General features: G+C 40.2%; 3 protein-coding genes and 1 long non-coding RNA gene across 6 annotated transcripts; 2 read left to right on the forward strand and 2 right to left on the reverse strand.

Moving 5' to 3' along the window:
- Positions 1-8,318: 8,318 nt before the first annotated feature.
- Positions 8,319-13,286, forward strand: LOC116932606 (inactive dipeptidyl peptidase 10). The gene is made up of 18 exons (XM_032940401.2): positions 8,319-8,758; positions 9,261-9,374; positions 9,658-9,714; positions 9,788-9,841; positions 9,919-10,036; positions 10,125-10,219; positions 10,322-10,476; positions 10,546-10,653; positions 10,836-10,960; positions 11,057-11,208; positions 11,280-11,374; positions 11,431-11,554; positions 11,642-11,862; positions 11,943-12,347; positions 12,416-12,583; positions 12,648-12,817; positions 12,882-13,084; positions 13,147-13,286. Exons 2-18 carry the CDS (start codon positions 9,288-9,290, stop codon positions 13,240-13,242), a joined length of 2,433 nt encoding a protein of 810 aa, XP_032796292.2. The 5' UTR covers positions 8,319-8,758; positions 9,261-9,287; the 3' UTR covers positions 13,243-13,286.
- Positions 9,260-9,923, reverse strand: LOC116932668. The gene is made up of 2 exons (XR_004399653.2): positions 9,633-9,923; positions 9,260-9,570 (listed from the first exon to the last, which is right to left on the reverse strand). It is a non-coding gene; the product is annotated as an uncharacterized LOC116932668 (long non-coding RNA).
- Positions 13,110-14,010, reverse strand: LOC116932662 (heat shock factor-binding protein 1). Of its 3 annotated transcripts, none has more exons than XR_004399646.2 (4): positions 13,692-14,010; positions 13,565-13,631; positions 13,315-13,464; positions 13,110-13,224 (listed from the first exon to the last, which is right to left on the reverse strand). XR_004399646.2 is itself a non-coding variant. In XM_032940443.2 (3 exons), the coding sequence occupies exons 1-3, from the start codon at positions 13,884-13,886 to the stop codon at positions 13,376-13,378; spliced, it is 351 nt and encodes a 116-aa protein (XP_032796334.1). In that variant the 5' UTR covers positions 13,887-14,010; the 3' UTR covers positions 13,110-13,375. The 3 variants fall into 3 exon arrangements, 1 of the variants encoding a protein (XP_032796334.1); XR_006651619.1 differs by having other exon boundaries at positions 13,110-13,252; XM_032940443.2 differs by having other exon boundaries at positions 13,110-13,464.
- A 248-nt stretch (positions 14,011-14,258) lies between these two features.
- On the forward strand, positions 14,259-15,647 carry LOC116932618 (non-structural maintenance of chromosomes element 1 homolog). The gene is made up of 5 exons (XM_032940419.2): positions 14,259-14,524; positions 14,599-14,749; positions 14,811-15,000; positions 15,067-15,180; positions 15,259-15,647. Exons 1-5 carry the CDS (start codon positions 14,425-14,427, stop codon positions 15,499-15,501), a joined length of 798 nt encoding a protein of 265 aa, XP_032796310.2. The 5' UTR covers positions 14,259-14,424; the 3' UTR covers positions 15,502-15,647.
- Positions 15,648-15,840: the final 193 nt, after the last annotated feature.

The following is a 15,840-nucleotide window of genomic DNA, read 5'->3' on the forward strand; positions in this document are numbered from 1 at the left end:
CATTCAAAGTCCAGGTGATATCGCAGGCTATAACGTATATACATAAAGAGATACGTCCGCTGACTATATACATATATAATAACCAGGGAAAAGAATGTTGATCCCATCTGTGATGCTGGCAAAGTATTTCTTTTGATGTGTTGCAAGAAAAAAAAATTAAATCTATATACAACCATCCGGATGTAATGGGGTTCAGGGACTTGTCCACAATGTCCAGTGGCCATACGATACGCTTTTTATTTTTTTTTTCGGAAGCTCCCAGAGAGTCTCTTAACTGGGATACAACGCTGATCCATTTGGAACCTTTTTAACGTATGTACATCAACAAACACGTTTTTCTCTCTGCTACTGCCAACATCAAAATAAAAAAGGAATGGCCGATGAAAAGGAGGGGGATCGAAAGTTGGAGGGTTGCAAAGTTGAAGAGTCTTTTATCAAGATATCAAAGCCGAAAGCTCTTTGTTGTACTTCAACGTCGTCCTATACAATGTGAGCAAGAACATTGCAGCTCTATAGTACACACACACACGCACACACACACACATCCAGTGTGTGTATATGCCTTTCCCTTTATCGAACGCACCCTCTCCTTATAGGTTCGGAAGGCCAAAATATATACAGAGCCCACTGGTGTGTGTGTTCTTTGTCGCCATTTAACCTTGTGACACGGGCGTTGTGTAGTAATCACAAAAACGGATTGACGACCGGTCCCCCTTCTCCCTCTAGAAAAGGGGGACGCGCCTACTATAAACTCTCTGCTGATTATTAGATGCGAAGCAGCAGCATGTCGGCTATTTTTTTTTTTCATGGGCTGGACAATAGTTCGAAATGGATGTCCAGCAAAGGAGACATTCCACACTGGCGGCCATGCGAGCGGAACCAACAAAAAATCAAACTGACGAAAGCATTTTTTTAAATTTTAAATAGAAGGAAGGAAATTTCTATATGCTGGGATGCCATCACACATCATCGAGCTGAAAAGTTGACATCATGTCCGTCGCTGTTGAGAATCCATTAAGATTCCGGATGGTATTATAACGATAGAAACTCTGTGCTATTACGTTTATATGTACATGTATATAAAGACTACCTATATATACACTACACAACCGCCCACTCCTTCTACGGTATATTAGATATGGGGCGTGTCGGAAAAGGGGGGACATCATCCGTTTGTCACAGTTTCGACGACGTATACGATACATATACTCAAAAGATCGAGTGTCACTTGTTAGGCCTGTTACACTATATCCCGGTGCAACATAATAACACTTTGGGCTTTATATATATATACGTGCAGTTATATACATAGATGTACAAAGTACTTATAGTATTGAATATCTATCCTCCTTGTAACTGGAAAAAAAAATAAAAGATGTGTGTGTGTGTATACACCGCTGCAGTGATGATAACGATGTTTGTGTATATATATATGCCTAGCGGATTATAAACATATGTAGAAAAAGAAAAAAAACAAACTCATCTAGTGAATACAATAGATCGATAGCTATGAGGGATAGATGCAAGGATGTATAAGATTCGGCTGCTGGCTCTCTTTTTATGTATACAGTCGAAAAGGGTCGATGAATGATATAATAGCCGTATAGACCTTGTCGATGTATTTACCGCCGTGTGTGTGTTTGTTGAAGAAGAAAAGAAGAAAAATAAATATCTCTAACGATATACAGATCAGATAAACAAAACTGAACGGATTTTTCTTTCTTTCCAACCTTCATTCTGATGCGCTTTTTTGTCCCCCCCTTTGGCCTTTTTTTTTTTCTTTCTTTCTTTCTCTATTGTACATCATCAAATTGAAGAAGGGTGAGTTTTTATATGTACTATATAGAGAGCCAAAACAAGGCTATATAGACAAACAGCAGACACACATCACCGCCCTTCTTCTTCTTCTTTTTTTTTTGTCACGATTTAGATTTAAATTCGTTTATTTAGATATACGGCCGTGCGGACCCTGTGTTGTTGATGTTTGAATATTTTAACGAGCGCGCGTTTTCTATATACGCGACTCTGTTTTTTGTTTGTTTATCTCTGCTGCGTGTGTGTGTGTGTAGCCTATAGCTATCCGTGTCCAACCAAACTGTGCTGCTAACATCTACTGTAACATTAGCGACGCTTGTCACGTACACACAGCAGTTTGCTGGGCTCTATATAGCCCAGCGTGTGTGTGTGTGTATATATTTCTGCTGTGATGCCTGCTTCGCTCACCTTCTGATCGGAACGTTTCGAATATTATTTACACGTCGGACAAACCAGCATTATCAGGACTAGTTTGGGGGGAGGAGAAACATGACCAGACCAGCAAGCGAGCAAGCAAGTAGTTCTCTTTTTTTCTTTTCTTCCTATACTTTTGTCGCTGTCCCATGCTCCTGATGGCCTATCCTTATGCAAATGAAATGGTTCCTTTCGAAGTTGGGGAGAGCGCTGCCATCATCAACATCGGATCTATCTTTCTTCTTTTTCTTTTTTTTTTTCCTTTTTTTATTTTTTAAATACACAAAACAAAAGAGACGACAGGGATATTTTACATAATAGGAATCAACAAAAGATTTCTCTTCTTCTTCCTTTCCTATATATACCAGATTATTATTCTACGGCATGATGTATAATGCAGCCTATTATTATTATTAATCTACTGTAGCCTTTTATATATAGGCCTTTACGAACTAAATCAAATAATGTAATAAGACTTTAGACATTTTCCTTTTTTTTAATGTTTCATAACTGTGAATATGAAAGATTGGCAGGAATAACGTGTTCAGCAGCAAGTAAAAATCAAATGAGTTTTTGTAGATGCTTTTTGTTTGTGAGAATATATTTTTTAAAACCAGCACCGGATGTAGCAGACAACAACAGTAGGACGTAAAAGGGATCGATCGATCGATCGGTATATATTCAATTTGAAAAAAAAAAAATCTATAAATGCGTCTTTTACGATTTTTCAATTATAATATACGTCAGTCAGTATAGAATGATATCAATATATAGGCCGCCCTATTAATAAATGTAGGCTGTGCCTCTGTTGTTATTTGCTGACGCGCACAAAACATTTTTTTTTTTTATTCTAGCATCCATTTTGATGATGGCTGAGTTTGCCTCAATCAATAGATATAAATGTTGCACGGACGAATGAACCGAGTTGCTCGATGCGTCAATATACACGGACAACTTATCAATGATTTACGCACAGGGAAATATATCAAAGCTATTGTATCGAATGTTTCAGGCCCCCCTTTTTATCCTCCCTCCGTCTCTTCACAATCCAGCGGATCTTCGTAAAATGTGTATATATATTACCTGACGTCTGTAATGCCACGCAGATGTATATCCTCCATGTATTTACACGTATAAATATCAATCCGTATATAAGCTTTATTTACCTTGATTCAAATTTATTGTTGTTGCCTGTGTTTTGCTTAGCACCCGGATGAAAATTTAAATCGATCCACCAACATCCTGCGAGTATATATTAATCAGTGATGAATTAGAATAAAGCCCATCTTGTTTTTGTTTGTTTGTTTTTTTTTCAAACATTTTTCCATCTATATTAAAATGAATAAATCTAAGGTGATTTTTAATAATATAACTCTGATTCATAAGACGTCATCGATTTCTAACGTAGGACTGAGCTCTGATACAAAACGAATTGTTATACATATACGCACATCAAAAAAGGATATAAGAAAAGAAGACGAAATAAAACTCGGTGAGATAGAAATCAAATATCCGGTTGGATATATGTTTTGTATTGTCAAAAGTAACATGTATAGGCCCTCTTTGATGTAACAAGGGCATCCGCACTGTTAAGGCCTTTCGTCATTTTTTTTTTCTCCCCCTCTCTGTGTCGTTGAAATATGAAGAAAAATAATAATAATAAAAAAAATCAAAAGGTAGATGTATACACAAAGCTCCCTTTTTTTCTTCTTCTTCTTCTTCTTCTTTTCTTGTGCAGCTTTTTTAAAACGTGGCGTTTCACTCCCCCCCCCTGCCCTTATGGTTGTCAGTTGGTCTCTCTCTCGCAGCGGGATCACACGCCGCCCTATATCCCATCCGCTGTTGAATTTTCCTATTGCACAGTTGACGCGCCCTCCTTCTAAACTAGATCCCCCCCTCTGACTACAACCCCCTCCCCTCTGCACTCCGCCTTATATGAAATCGTGTTTTTGACAATTCACTCTTTTCGAGTGCACTCAGCGGCAAGTCAAGCTGTCAACAATTTAGACGCAGCATCTATATAAATACATCTCAATATGGACGTCCTTATAATGCACACACACATCTATATATTTTTAATAATAAATCTCGAATAATAGACGTCACCGGTGAAAAGAAAAAAACTATTTCTCCCCTCCACTCCACTTGATGTGTGAATAAGAAGAAAAAGAATCTTGTGCTTTCTGATGAATAACAAGAACGGTGGACTGTGTGACTTTTCCTTTTGGCTCGGATGAACTATAGAACTCTGGCATTTATTATAGAGATGTCAACATCTTAACAAGACAATAATAGCATTTTTCGGAAGGAAGTCAAACTGGAATGTGACACGTTTCCTGCGAATATGTCACCCGCTTTCCACCGATGGTGGACGTGAATTGAAGAAAAGCGCGGACATCCGAAATTTAAATTCCGCGCTTCAAAAAATAAAATAAATAAATAAAATTTCCACCGTCATTGACAGTCAACTGGGCCAAACATTTGATTGCATTCCGATAACAACAGACGGTATTCTTATACGCAATAAGACCGTTGCGCGCAATAAGGATGCGCTATATCATCGCCCCCTTTCTCTCTCTCTCTCGCTCTATTGTATTGAAACTAACACATGAGCCTTCTGTCTGGCCTGAATGTGACATTGTACACTTTTTTATTTCTCTTTTATACGCACGGCCATCGTTTGAAAAGAGTTTCTACGGTAACGCGTCGATATATAAAAAAAGGATCGCACATCAAATCGGAAATCATTCTGTCATCATCGTCGACGTCACGCGCAGTCCATTCTCATCATTATCTTGCCAACGTTTGCTATTACAGAGAGCGCGTCTATAATGCAGGATATAACCGTTCAGCAGTGATTGACAGTGTGACGCAAAAAAGGGACTCCCCGTCGGGTGTCTCTAACAATGACGCACATCTGCTTGTATATATGCGTGAAACTCGCGTCGTCCTTTATTGGACTAACGCGAGCAAGGTGTCATCATTATTATGCATATACGGTATTAAATACAGTCCGACGGGCTTGGCTTGCTCTAAATAATGAAAAGGAAATTCTTTTTTTTTTTTTATTTTCCCGGTGAATATTTGAATCATTTGTAACACACACATGGCCACGATGGGGGGGCGTGACGGGGCTAGTGGTAATTAGACATTTCCTATATAGACAATAAGAGAGAAGTCGTCCTATAAGAAATTCTTCTGGTGTTGGATTACATTGCGTAACGGTTTATTATTTTTTTTTAGATGATAGACTTGCACAATCCACAGGGTTTTTGACTCAACCAAAAATTTCCCATCATCAGCAGCGGTTTGCCGCAGCGACTATATCTAGTGTGGTTCCGCTTCAATCTATTGCTGGGTTGCGGTGGTGATGGTTTAGGTGTAACGGCCACACGAAACCTATATACACCCAAGTCGATTGACTCTATTAGACGTGTAATTATAAAACAATCAAAACGTTCAATCATTTATTTTTTATTTTTCTTCCTTTCAACGTGCACATCCTTGTGAATTGATCGAGACAGATGATTATAAATGCGTTGACTTTGAACGTTCGTCTACTCCAATTGGAGGACACCAACAGCTGCGACTGAAGGAAATTCGGTTAGTGGGTGGAGATTGTTTGGATCGGAAACACGTGAAAGAAAATGAGAGACGGAAGAGACATTCAAATGTTTTGATTTTTTATTTGTTTTTCCCCTGTTTTTCGGGCATAGAAATAATAGGAGGGCTCCTTCTTTTCAGCATTGGTCGGCGGCATCGCACAGAATAAAGTGATTAGACAAAAGAGCTGGGCAACAGCACGCGCTGGCCTGATACGAACGATAGCTGCTGCAACATAAAAGCGCTGACACGCACAAAAGGATCCCCCTCTCTCTCTCTTTAAAAAAGAAAACCTTTTTTTTTCTTTATTTTTATTTGTATTTTTTTTTTTCACATTTTATGTATAATATGTGATGATGGGAAGCTTTTCATTTCGTCAGATCGAGATGCTGCCACCCGCGCTGATGGATGGCTTTTCCTTATTTTTTTTTAGCTCTCACCCCGTCGAGCTACCCCCCCCCCTGGTGATGACCCACGTCGACCTGTGCCGCCTCATTATTGCTTGCTGTTGCCTATATTACCCAGCGCTTCTATAGTTTGCCCCCCCTCTCCTTCTGCGTCCTGTGGAACGGACGAAAAAAAAAGAAAAGTTAGGGACGCCTTCCCTTTTCTTTAGAGAAACATCCGACATCACTTTGCATTTGATTGTTAAACGATATTCACCCATCTCATGTTTGATAGTCCCAACTTTTTTTTTTTGTATACATAGCATATCAGGCTGGTCAAGTTATTTCACTGGACTGGTATATTACGTAACTTTCGTTTCCTTAAAAAAAAATAAATAGAATTGGGTAACAGCTGGTTGGCCATCAAGCAGGGCCTCTGCAGTGCTATTTGATTGCTTCGCTCGCTCAATACGTAATAATAAAGCTATACACATTCTCTTTATACCATTGATATTCAATTTGCTGTGTGTGTGTGTCCACCGTGTAATAGAGTCATCGCAAACTGCTGGCTGGCCCAAAAACTTGGTCTCTCTACGATCCCGTTGAGAGTTCCAGAATTCAATAGAATGCGGAGAAGCAGCGCGTTCGATAACAGTCAGCAGAGAAAACGGCAAAATAAGCTCCTCTACTCTATGCACTTGCGTAACTCTATATAGAGAGAGAAGGGGGAGTGATAAGGGCGGAGGTGTCGATTCCGTCCGATTAATCCGTCAGAAAAAAAAAAGACGAACGAACAACATGAGCTAAGAGATGAACGTACTATACTTGCAACCCCTTTTGGCAGCTGAAAATCCTGTCCTCTGTGTCTGCTTTCAATGCACATCCATTCAAAGTCAATAAGCCGTGTCGACAAAAGCTGCGACAGCAAGTGGCCCACTCCTTTCCGCCGTTCTGAAAGCCCCTCGTTTTCTAGCTCCCCTCCCCGTAAACGAAACAGTCCCCCCCCCCCTTGCCCATCAGAATTCCATTAATCACGTCCAAGAATCGTTCAACGTTTGCACGCGCCTGAAATGTTGTGATTGAATTGCCCCATCATCCGCGTTTGTGCTGCTCTTTTGCTATCGCGCAATACATTCCACACACACACAAAAAAGGGGGAAACTGAAAAAAATAAAATAAACGCGACATTTCCATGTATTTATAGTAGTTTGCTGAGGGAAGGTTAAAGCTTGACCTGAAACATCATCCATATGTAAATGTTGTAATGGGATGTAATCTGTCTTTGAAAAAAAACGTCTGTTGTATCCCCCTGATGCAGACCTTCAGTGAGAGATCGCCGCTCTGTACCTCTTGCTTGTTGTATATTTAGCCTTTTTTTTTCGAGTATAATACACACACGCACATACACACTTGTACTGTATAGCTTAGTCGAGCTATATATATATATATATATAGGCTGTTACATCTCTTTTTGATGGGCTATAATGTAATAACTAACAAGCTGAGGGAGCCATCTGATGAGAGAAGCTGTTTGTTTTTCTCATGGGGATTTTTGGAAGAAAATGCTGCCGCACGATGTGCTGTTAGTTTAGGGTACAACGATATTTCAACACACACGAGCTACAATAATGACGAGAGAAAATACGCCAACAGAGGCCATCACCTTTGGGAAATGTTGTTCAATAGCCAAAAGCTGTTTTGTTAACACACGTACGTGACAAACTAGAATAGCACGTATATCATAATCTAAAATATCTATATCAGTTCACTGGTATTTTATTTTATTTTATTATTAACAATTTGAAAAAAGAAGCGGGAAAAAAAAAATGTTGCTCGACAGTTTGAAACGAAAAGGACCGTATCTATTTATAAAAATCAAAAGTGGGCTACTACCACCAACTGCCGCTCAGCAAGCCACCGCGGCTGCGAATTGATAAAAATACTCACTCCTCATTCTAAGACACACAAGAGTTCATTCTCTTTCTATCTTTTTTTTCTCTGTGTGTGTGTGTGTGTATTCTTCTTTTTTTCTTTTTTTTATTCTATCAGCTTCCTTTTTTTTTTATCCGGCACGTTGGCTGCGACTTCTGTAGTACACTGTACACGTCTATCCAGCTGAAGTTGAGCCTGAGAGATCCGGCGCAGTGGATGCGTGTAACAGGCACAATTTCAAAGCGCACATCATCTGTAGACATTCTCTTCGTTTGCCTCGTCATTAAACTCATCTTCTTTTGTTTTTTTTTTCTTTGTTTTTTTGTTGTTGTTATTTCTTTTTGTGTGTGCGTGAAAACAACTCGCCGTAATATGCGTGTTAAGTGAAGCTGTTATTACAGGACGGGGGCTATTAGTATATTACAAAAGTGCTCACATTTCAGATAAAAACTTCCATTTCCTTCTTGGTATCATCTTGGTTTCTTTTGCGTGTGGCGTGCTGTGCGTAACGTTATATTACATAACACACAGTGTCGTATCATAGGAAGAAGCCACGAAATTTTCTGGTCTGGTGGTCGACCCGGCCCGCAAACCTGCCGTTTTTTCTGGTAAATTATAAATTTTTACTTTCTTTCTTTTATTTCTACCAAAATTATGAATTTGTGGCAGAGTGTTGTGTAAGCTGCCGTGTCTGCGTGTTTGCGTGAACTCTCGGTTGTTTTGTTTTTTTGAAATTTTGAATAGGCCGGCTGTGAAAATGTGGCTTCTTAAAAACAACACCAAATTCAAGAAGCGTTATGTAGGCTACCTGTGTAATCGACGGTTGAGAATGAATGAAAGCTCAGGTGTCTTTGTTTTGTTTTAATGCTCAGTGATACGTCGGAAAAAAAGAACATTTGGATCTGATTTCATTTTGACGTGACAACCAAACAACAACAAAATAGATTCAGGCCATATATGCTAATTTCGGATTGTTTTGAAATTCGTTCCGTTTCCTAGTTCCCCTACCTTTGTGCAAGTTTACACTTAGGCCTAATAGTCTCAAGATTACTGTCGTTAAGTAGAAAAATAAAGGAGGAAATACTGACAAACTTTTCTTTTGATTGACAGTACCAAGAAAGAGAGGATCTGTAAATAATGCACGGTAACGTTGGTATGGAGAAAAACCAATGGAAAGTGGCTGAAGACGACACCGTCATCGTTGATCCTTCAGACAAGGAACAGGTGATTTACAACCAATAATCACTTTATGCGTAGAAAGTCGTAACTTGGTGCGCACTAAAATAGAAACCGCTGCGCGATAATAAAACACGTGCCTTTAAGAGTTTCACAAACAACGCCAAAATCGCCGGCTATGTATTCAATATTCTCCTCGTGTTGAAATTACAGTGATTACAGCAGTCGTTCTTGAATGTATAGCCTAATAACAAGTCGTATTTAAGGACAAATCATTCTGCCAATAATTGTCGGTGTTTTGTTTACCGTTAAACGCGACGATGAAAAAAAGGGCGAGGAACCTCACAACTGGAAAGCCACGGGCATAGCCATATGTGCCATCACCATCGTAAGCCTTCATCGCACGTCACAATGTGAAAATGAGACGAAATAATCAGATTAAATATAACAACCAATTCCAGGTGTTGCTGGCCGTCAGCACAGCTGCGCTCTTCATGCGCAATCCTGAAGACGAGGTTATCAGACACTCACGTCTGTGACACACATGCACGTCAGACTGGAACACTAAAATCTCTTTGGCTTTGATATCTAGGGGGCTTACTGGCAAACGGTGTCTTACGATCTCAATTCGGTGTTGGACACTGAAACGTCCATTTTCATAAGCAACAGTGTATCCAAGGATCAGTGGAAATCGACGCACTGGATTTCAGGTGATTAGGCCCGTGTCACACGCACAACATTTTAAGTTTTAGAAACAAAAACAAAAGAAAAAATGTTTTCTCTGATCGAATAAAAAAGATCGTCAGCTCGTTTATTGGGATGCCTCGGGTGGATTGAACGTCTATCGAGCCGCAACGAACCAATCGGCCGTCCTCGTTCCTGCTCATGTTGTGGTATACTCGATAAACAATACATACAGTATATTTTTAAAAATATCATTATCAGTTCTGGTTGATTAAGCCAGCAGTACTCTTGCTGTTTTCTTGTCGAAATAGTCACAGTGGAGCGTGGACGAATATTGGCCAAGTTACGACGGCCGTTACGTTCTACTCCGACAGCATCATACTGGAGATTCACACAAAGAAGGCGAGCTCTTCTACGGATGCCATCAGCCACAGCGTTATTACGCGGTCTACGATACCGTTGACAAGTATCGAAGTTGTGTAGATCTATGGACGCTTAATTTCTATTGTTAAAAGCTGATTGAATAACCCGCCAGTGACTTGTGGAAGATACGATTGACGACGGATGACCTGCAACCAACCCGGTTGGGATTCGTCGGATGGTCGGGCAGATCCAACCAACTGCACGCCATTTATCGCAATAGGTATGACAGATATTTAAATGCAAGAAGATATTTAAAGTCAAGAATCTCAACAAACAAAACAACAACAACAACAACAAAAAAACAAAAAAACAAAAACATGCCCGAATGATTATGCAACCGAACTGGTTTTAGTATATTTGCGTGAAAATGGTTTTGTTTGCGTGTTTCAACACCTTTTGTAGGATCTTCTGGACTAGTGATGCCACCAGTCGGATAGGATGGCAACTACGCGGAGCAGACCGAACATTCCCGAAAGAGCCGGAACAGGATTTCTTTTGTAGCGGATTACCCGATTGGACTTATTCAGGTTTGTCGACTGCCGTCCTTGATTTTGCACTAAATTTTGGGCTTTTGTTTCGACTTGCGCATTTAGAAACGGCAATGTCTTTTTGTGTCCCAACAGAAGGAGTGACACGCTGGCGGAACCTTATGTGGCCAAACCTTGGCGGCGATTGGCTAATTTACGCAACCTTGAATTCTAGCCAATGTCACCATTTAGATTTTATCGAATATTTAGCCGACCGCTCGCGAGCCAGTAGTATCCGTCACGCTGTGGTAAAGCAACATTCTTGCCTTTTTGTGTTGATGTAAGACGAAAGCTAATGACGGTTGACTGGGTCTGAAAGCCAGGTGGCCGCTTGCCCGAAATCCAGTTGAAGTTGATCCATCTCGAGAGCAATAGAGAAACCCAATTGGCCATCAGCCAACAGGCTAACCAGAGGTATTTCCGCATCCCGTCGAATCGATCAAAAGTTCCCTCATTCATTGGAACAACAGGCAATGGATTTTAGTTCAAGTCGAGTGGCTGGACGCGACTGGTTTCGTTACGGCTTGGATGACCCGCAATCAGAATGAAATTGGTGTGTTCTACTGCCAGGTGGCCGTACCAGAATGCAGTCAAGTACGTACACGGCATGTTTCGTCAACCAGCGTTCAACTAATCTATTAGTAGCAACAACTGAGCGTGCCCCAAATTTGGAAATGCCAGATTATTCTTGAAGAAGCCGTCCCTGGTCGCTGGTTGGTACCCCCGTTGCTGTACCCATCGCCCAGCGGTAACGGCTTTGTGGCAGTTTCACAGACGGGTCAAGCAGAGGACGGCCAACGTCTCGTTTATCACCGCCCGCCTTGGCACAAATTTGTCTCGCTTGATATCAGGCAAATCGACGTCAAGCGTATCGTCGGCTGGCATGAAGCAAACAACACCACGTATTTTGAAATGTTTTTTTATCTAAAAGAAAATACGAGACAAAGTCGTGCTTTAATACATGAATAACTTTTATTTTCAGCTATGTGCTTGGCACTCCTACGAACGAAACGCAAAAGAGACATTTATATCGAGTGACGGGCGCTACAGTCGAATGTCTCACGTGCTATTTAACGGCCGACAACTGTAACTTTGTCGATGCCAAATTCGAATTGGCTACCCTCGATTTTTACGAGCTGCAGTGCCTAGGCCCGCATATTCCCAGCCTTCACGTTGTGGATTCTGAAGATAACGAAATTGTCACGACCCTTTTGCAAGTGGACCATGACGGAGGACTGCGCGATCTTCTCGAGCATTTGACGCCCGTCGTCAAATATCTAACAATTCCGCTTGAGAACAGGGGTGTCGGAAGGGTTCAGCTACTCCTACCTGGAGGCTGGAACGATAAAATTTACCACACACTACGCTACCCTCTCATCATTCAAACGTAAACTATACATAAAAAAACGCATAATAGCAATGGTTTCCAAAAAACTGTAATAACTCAAATCCTAGTTTGGACTGGGACGAAGGCGACGCCCTAACCGACCAATGGCGCAAAGACTGGGCTTCATACTTCACGTTGACACGGCAGGTGATTTACGCCAGGGTGTCGGGACGTGACAGGGCGAACCGATACGGATCTCTCCAAACGGGTGTCAGCGATCTCCTTACTATTGTCAAGTAAATGAAAGCATTACTTCAAATCTTTCGAATTTCGCATAGAATGCATTTGTACTCGTCCAAGGTTCTTGCTGGCGGAATTGAACCACGTTGAAAGCAATGCAGTGGTGTTAATCGGTAAGGGAATAGGAGGTTACCTGGCAACCATGATGATGGCGTTGATGGCCAACGAGGAAGAGCCCATTTTCAGATGCGGAATCGTCATTTCGCCTACCACTGACTGGTTGAGATACGGTAGAAAACAAGCCATCGTGTTCCCAACGTTAAAATTGCCTTTCATGTGGTTTATTTTGCTCAGAGGCCAGTATAGCTGAAAGGTACTTGGGAGATGCAGTTGATCAGCAATATTATGTTCTGTCAAAGACCGACAAACACATTCAAATGATAAAAAATGATACGATATTGTTGATGGATTCATTCCCATACAACCCGGTTCAACATTTTCAATCAGTAAAGTTCAATTCCCAGTTGACAAATGCGGGCATCCGGTTTGATTACAAAGTAAATTAAGTTTCAAGATGCAGAGTCTGGTGTTCATAATCTCATCTTTATTGGAATTTCAGACATATCCTCAGGCTGGTATTAAGAAGATGATCGAGTACCATTCTTATCTTTCCTTGGAACATTTCATTACACAATGTCTGAAAAATGGTAATTAACATGCTGTTTCTTGAGAATGGAAGAATAAAAGTTTATGAGACAAGCAGATTCTTAAATAAAGAATTGCTTACTTGGTGCAACTAAAGATTAATGTGCAAAGAATCCATAATGTTCTTGAATAAATGTGGCTTCCTATTTTGGGGGTCCTTCAACTCCAGTTTGGGTCACCAGGTCTGCAATATTCCTCTCTAAATCATCAATACGGTTTCCCATATCATCAAGTAAAAAAGGTGTTAAGGAAAACACATTGAAAATAATATTCATATAGTTTAATATTAAGTCAAGCTCTAGCTTAAGCTTTTCTCAGTTTAAAAAGGATATTTCTCGAAAGCACTTGATCCGAGATATTTTGAAATCTTTCTTGCATTTGCTGTAAAAGAAGTTCAACCTGCAGAACAGCAACAGTTATGAATATTTCAGTTCACTTCACCAAATAACGTCAACTTACATAGCGAGTAAGGTCTTGAACATTTTTTAAATCGGGAGTGCTGGACTGGGCATTAGCTGTAGTGATACTGGTGACTGAATCGCGAACATTGCTGCCTGAACTTTCATTGTTACTGAGACTGGCACTCACATTCAACTCGGTAGAGACATCAGACTGATATTCGGAACTTGCACTCAATTTGTTATTTTCAGCCATTTTTGTTTCTAAGTATACGTGGTAGACTAGAGCTGGAAGGAAAAATTGAGAATCAAATCAAGATAGCCAGAAAAAAATACAAAGACTGTGACGTTTCTATGGCAACCAAGCAGTAAAATCACTTTAGCCGCCCAGCCTATGCCTACAGCATTGCCTTTTGTGTTTTCGTCCGGATTATTTTGGCAAACTTTTGAAAGTGACGATTGACAGCCAAGTGATTCTTCTTTATTGCCAGAAATTAATGAGAGTTACATCGTTGTAATAACCTCTGCTCATATTTTTAATATCGTATCATTCAACTCATTGATCGATGTAAGCCGTGCTTCCAGCTTGTTACAAGTGCTACAACCTTGTGGTCAACAAAGTTACTAGAGTAGTGGAATCAGGAGCGAGGCCTCGGCGTAAAAGTCGTCTGCGTTCTATTTATTTAGGCGCGAAATTTTCCGGAAATCCTGGAATGCAGGTTCAGCATTGCACACTGATTGCACACTGATTTCCAGAAAATTTGGCTGTGATATTGAATCGTAATAAATGTGAAATGGCTAGTGATCAACAAAAACAAATTTTACAGTACTTGCTTTACAAGCCTCTAGTTTCATTAAAAGATCTGGAAAAGATTTATGCAGCTGCCTACGAAAGTATGATCTTTTTTACGGTTTTGCTTTTGTATTTTACAAGAGTGAATGTTTCTATCTGTATGGCGCCTTTTCAGGGCAAGGACGAGGGGAAGAGATTAGAGATCTTGTAAGATCTCTCAATGACTTACTCAAGCCTGCTCAACTGGGTATCAAATCAAGATTGTGTGAAGATAATAATGAGGAATATTTTGCTCTAATCAACATGATAGAAAGCGAAGCAGCAAAGTAATTTGAAAGTAAAATGTTCAAAATACAGATAGTTTGTACTGTATGTTGTAATTTGTAGGCACACTTCTGAATTTAGTCCTGCTGAATTTGAGCTTTTCAAGTGGGTATTGAAAGAAATAGTTTCGTCGGAGTCTGGTTCAGTTTCTTCAATAGACTGCATCAACCAGAGCTCATACATTCAAAAACTTACAAAAACAGATGCACAAAAGGCTTTAGATAAATTCTTGGCTTCACAATGGTTGAATGAGGTATTCCTGCTTTCTATTATTGCATCTCAGTCATTTTAATTTCTTAATTTATTTACTCCTATTTAGAGAGAGGGAGAAGTGTCTCTTACTGTTAGAGCATTGTTGGAGCTGGAACCCCTATTGAAGAAGCTTGACGAAGACCTCCAAAATTGCAAAATTTGCAACAAACTTGCTGTTAAGGTGTGTATTCTTAGCAACAAAGTTTTTTGTTTTTGTTTTTGTTTTTTTCTTACCTCTATTCAATTTTGTTTGCGACAGAAAGTTGCTTGCCCGGATTGTGGTGCGAAATTCCACCGTTATTGCATTTCCCAGTTAAAATTAAAGTGCCCAGCATGCCACCGAGTATGGCGAAGCTTGGAAGAAGAAAGCACCCCATCCCAAATGTCATTATCACAGACGCTATCACAAACGTCAAATCCATCAACATCTCAAGTCCCAAACCGCCGAAATGGTGGGATAAGACGTGGTAGAAGCCACATGGAATCTGACGATAGCGAATAAGCATCAACACTATTAGAGTTTCATGTGCTGTAAATTCTAATGAGCTTCGGAGATAAGTATCGAATGTATCCATTTTATTCGTTAATCAAGCTAGTTTTTTCTTCCCTTTTTTGTGTCAAGAATGTAGTAAAAACTTCGTATACGCAGTTAATCTGTTACTGCCCATCTACGTGTATGTTGGAGTCGAGAAAGCGAGGCGGTTAGCGCTTATATCTTTAAATCCTCTATGACTTTATATAGGTAAGTATTCTTGAGGCCGATAGTCCATACGCACTTTTCTAGCATATTACTGTACTTTCTCGTTATGATATATAGCTCGTCAACGCTCTTTCGCGCTTC

Source organism: Daphnia magna, linkage group LG1, assembly GCF_020631705.1.
Source record: "Daphnia magna isolate NIES linkage group LG1, ASM2063170v1.1, whole genome shotgun sequence".
Taxonomy (NCBI): domain Eukaryota; kingdom Metazoa; phylum Arthropoda; class Branchiopoda; order Diplostraca; family Daphniidae; genus Daphnia; species Daphnia magna.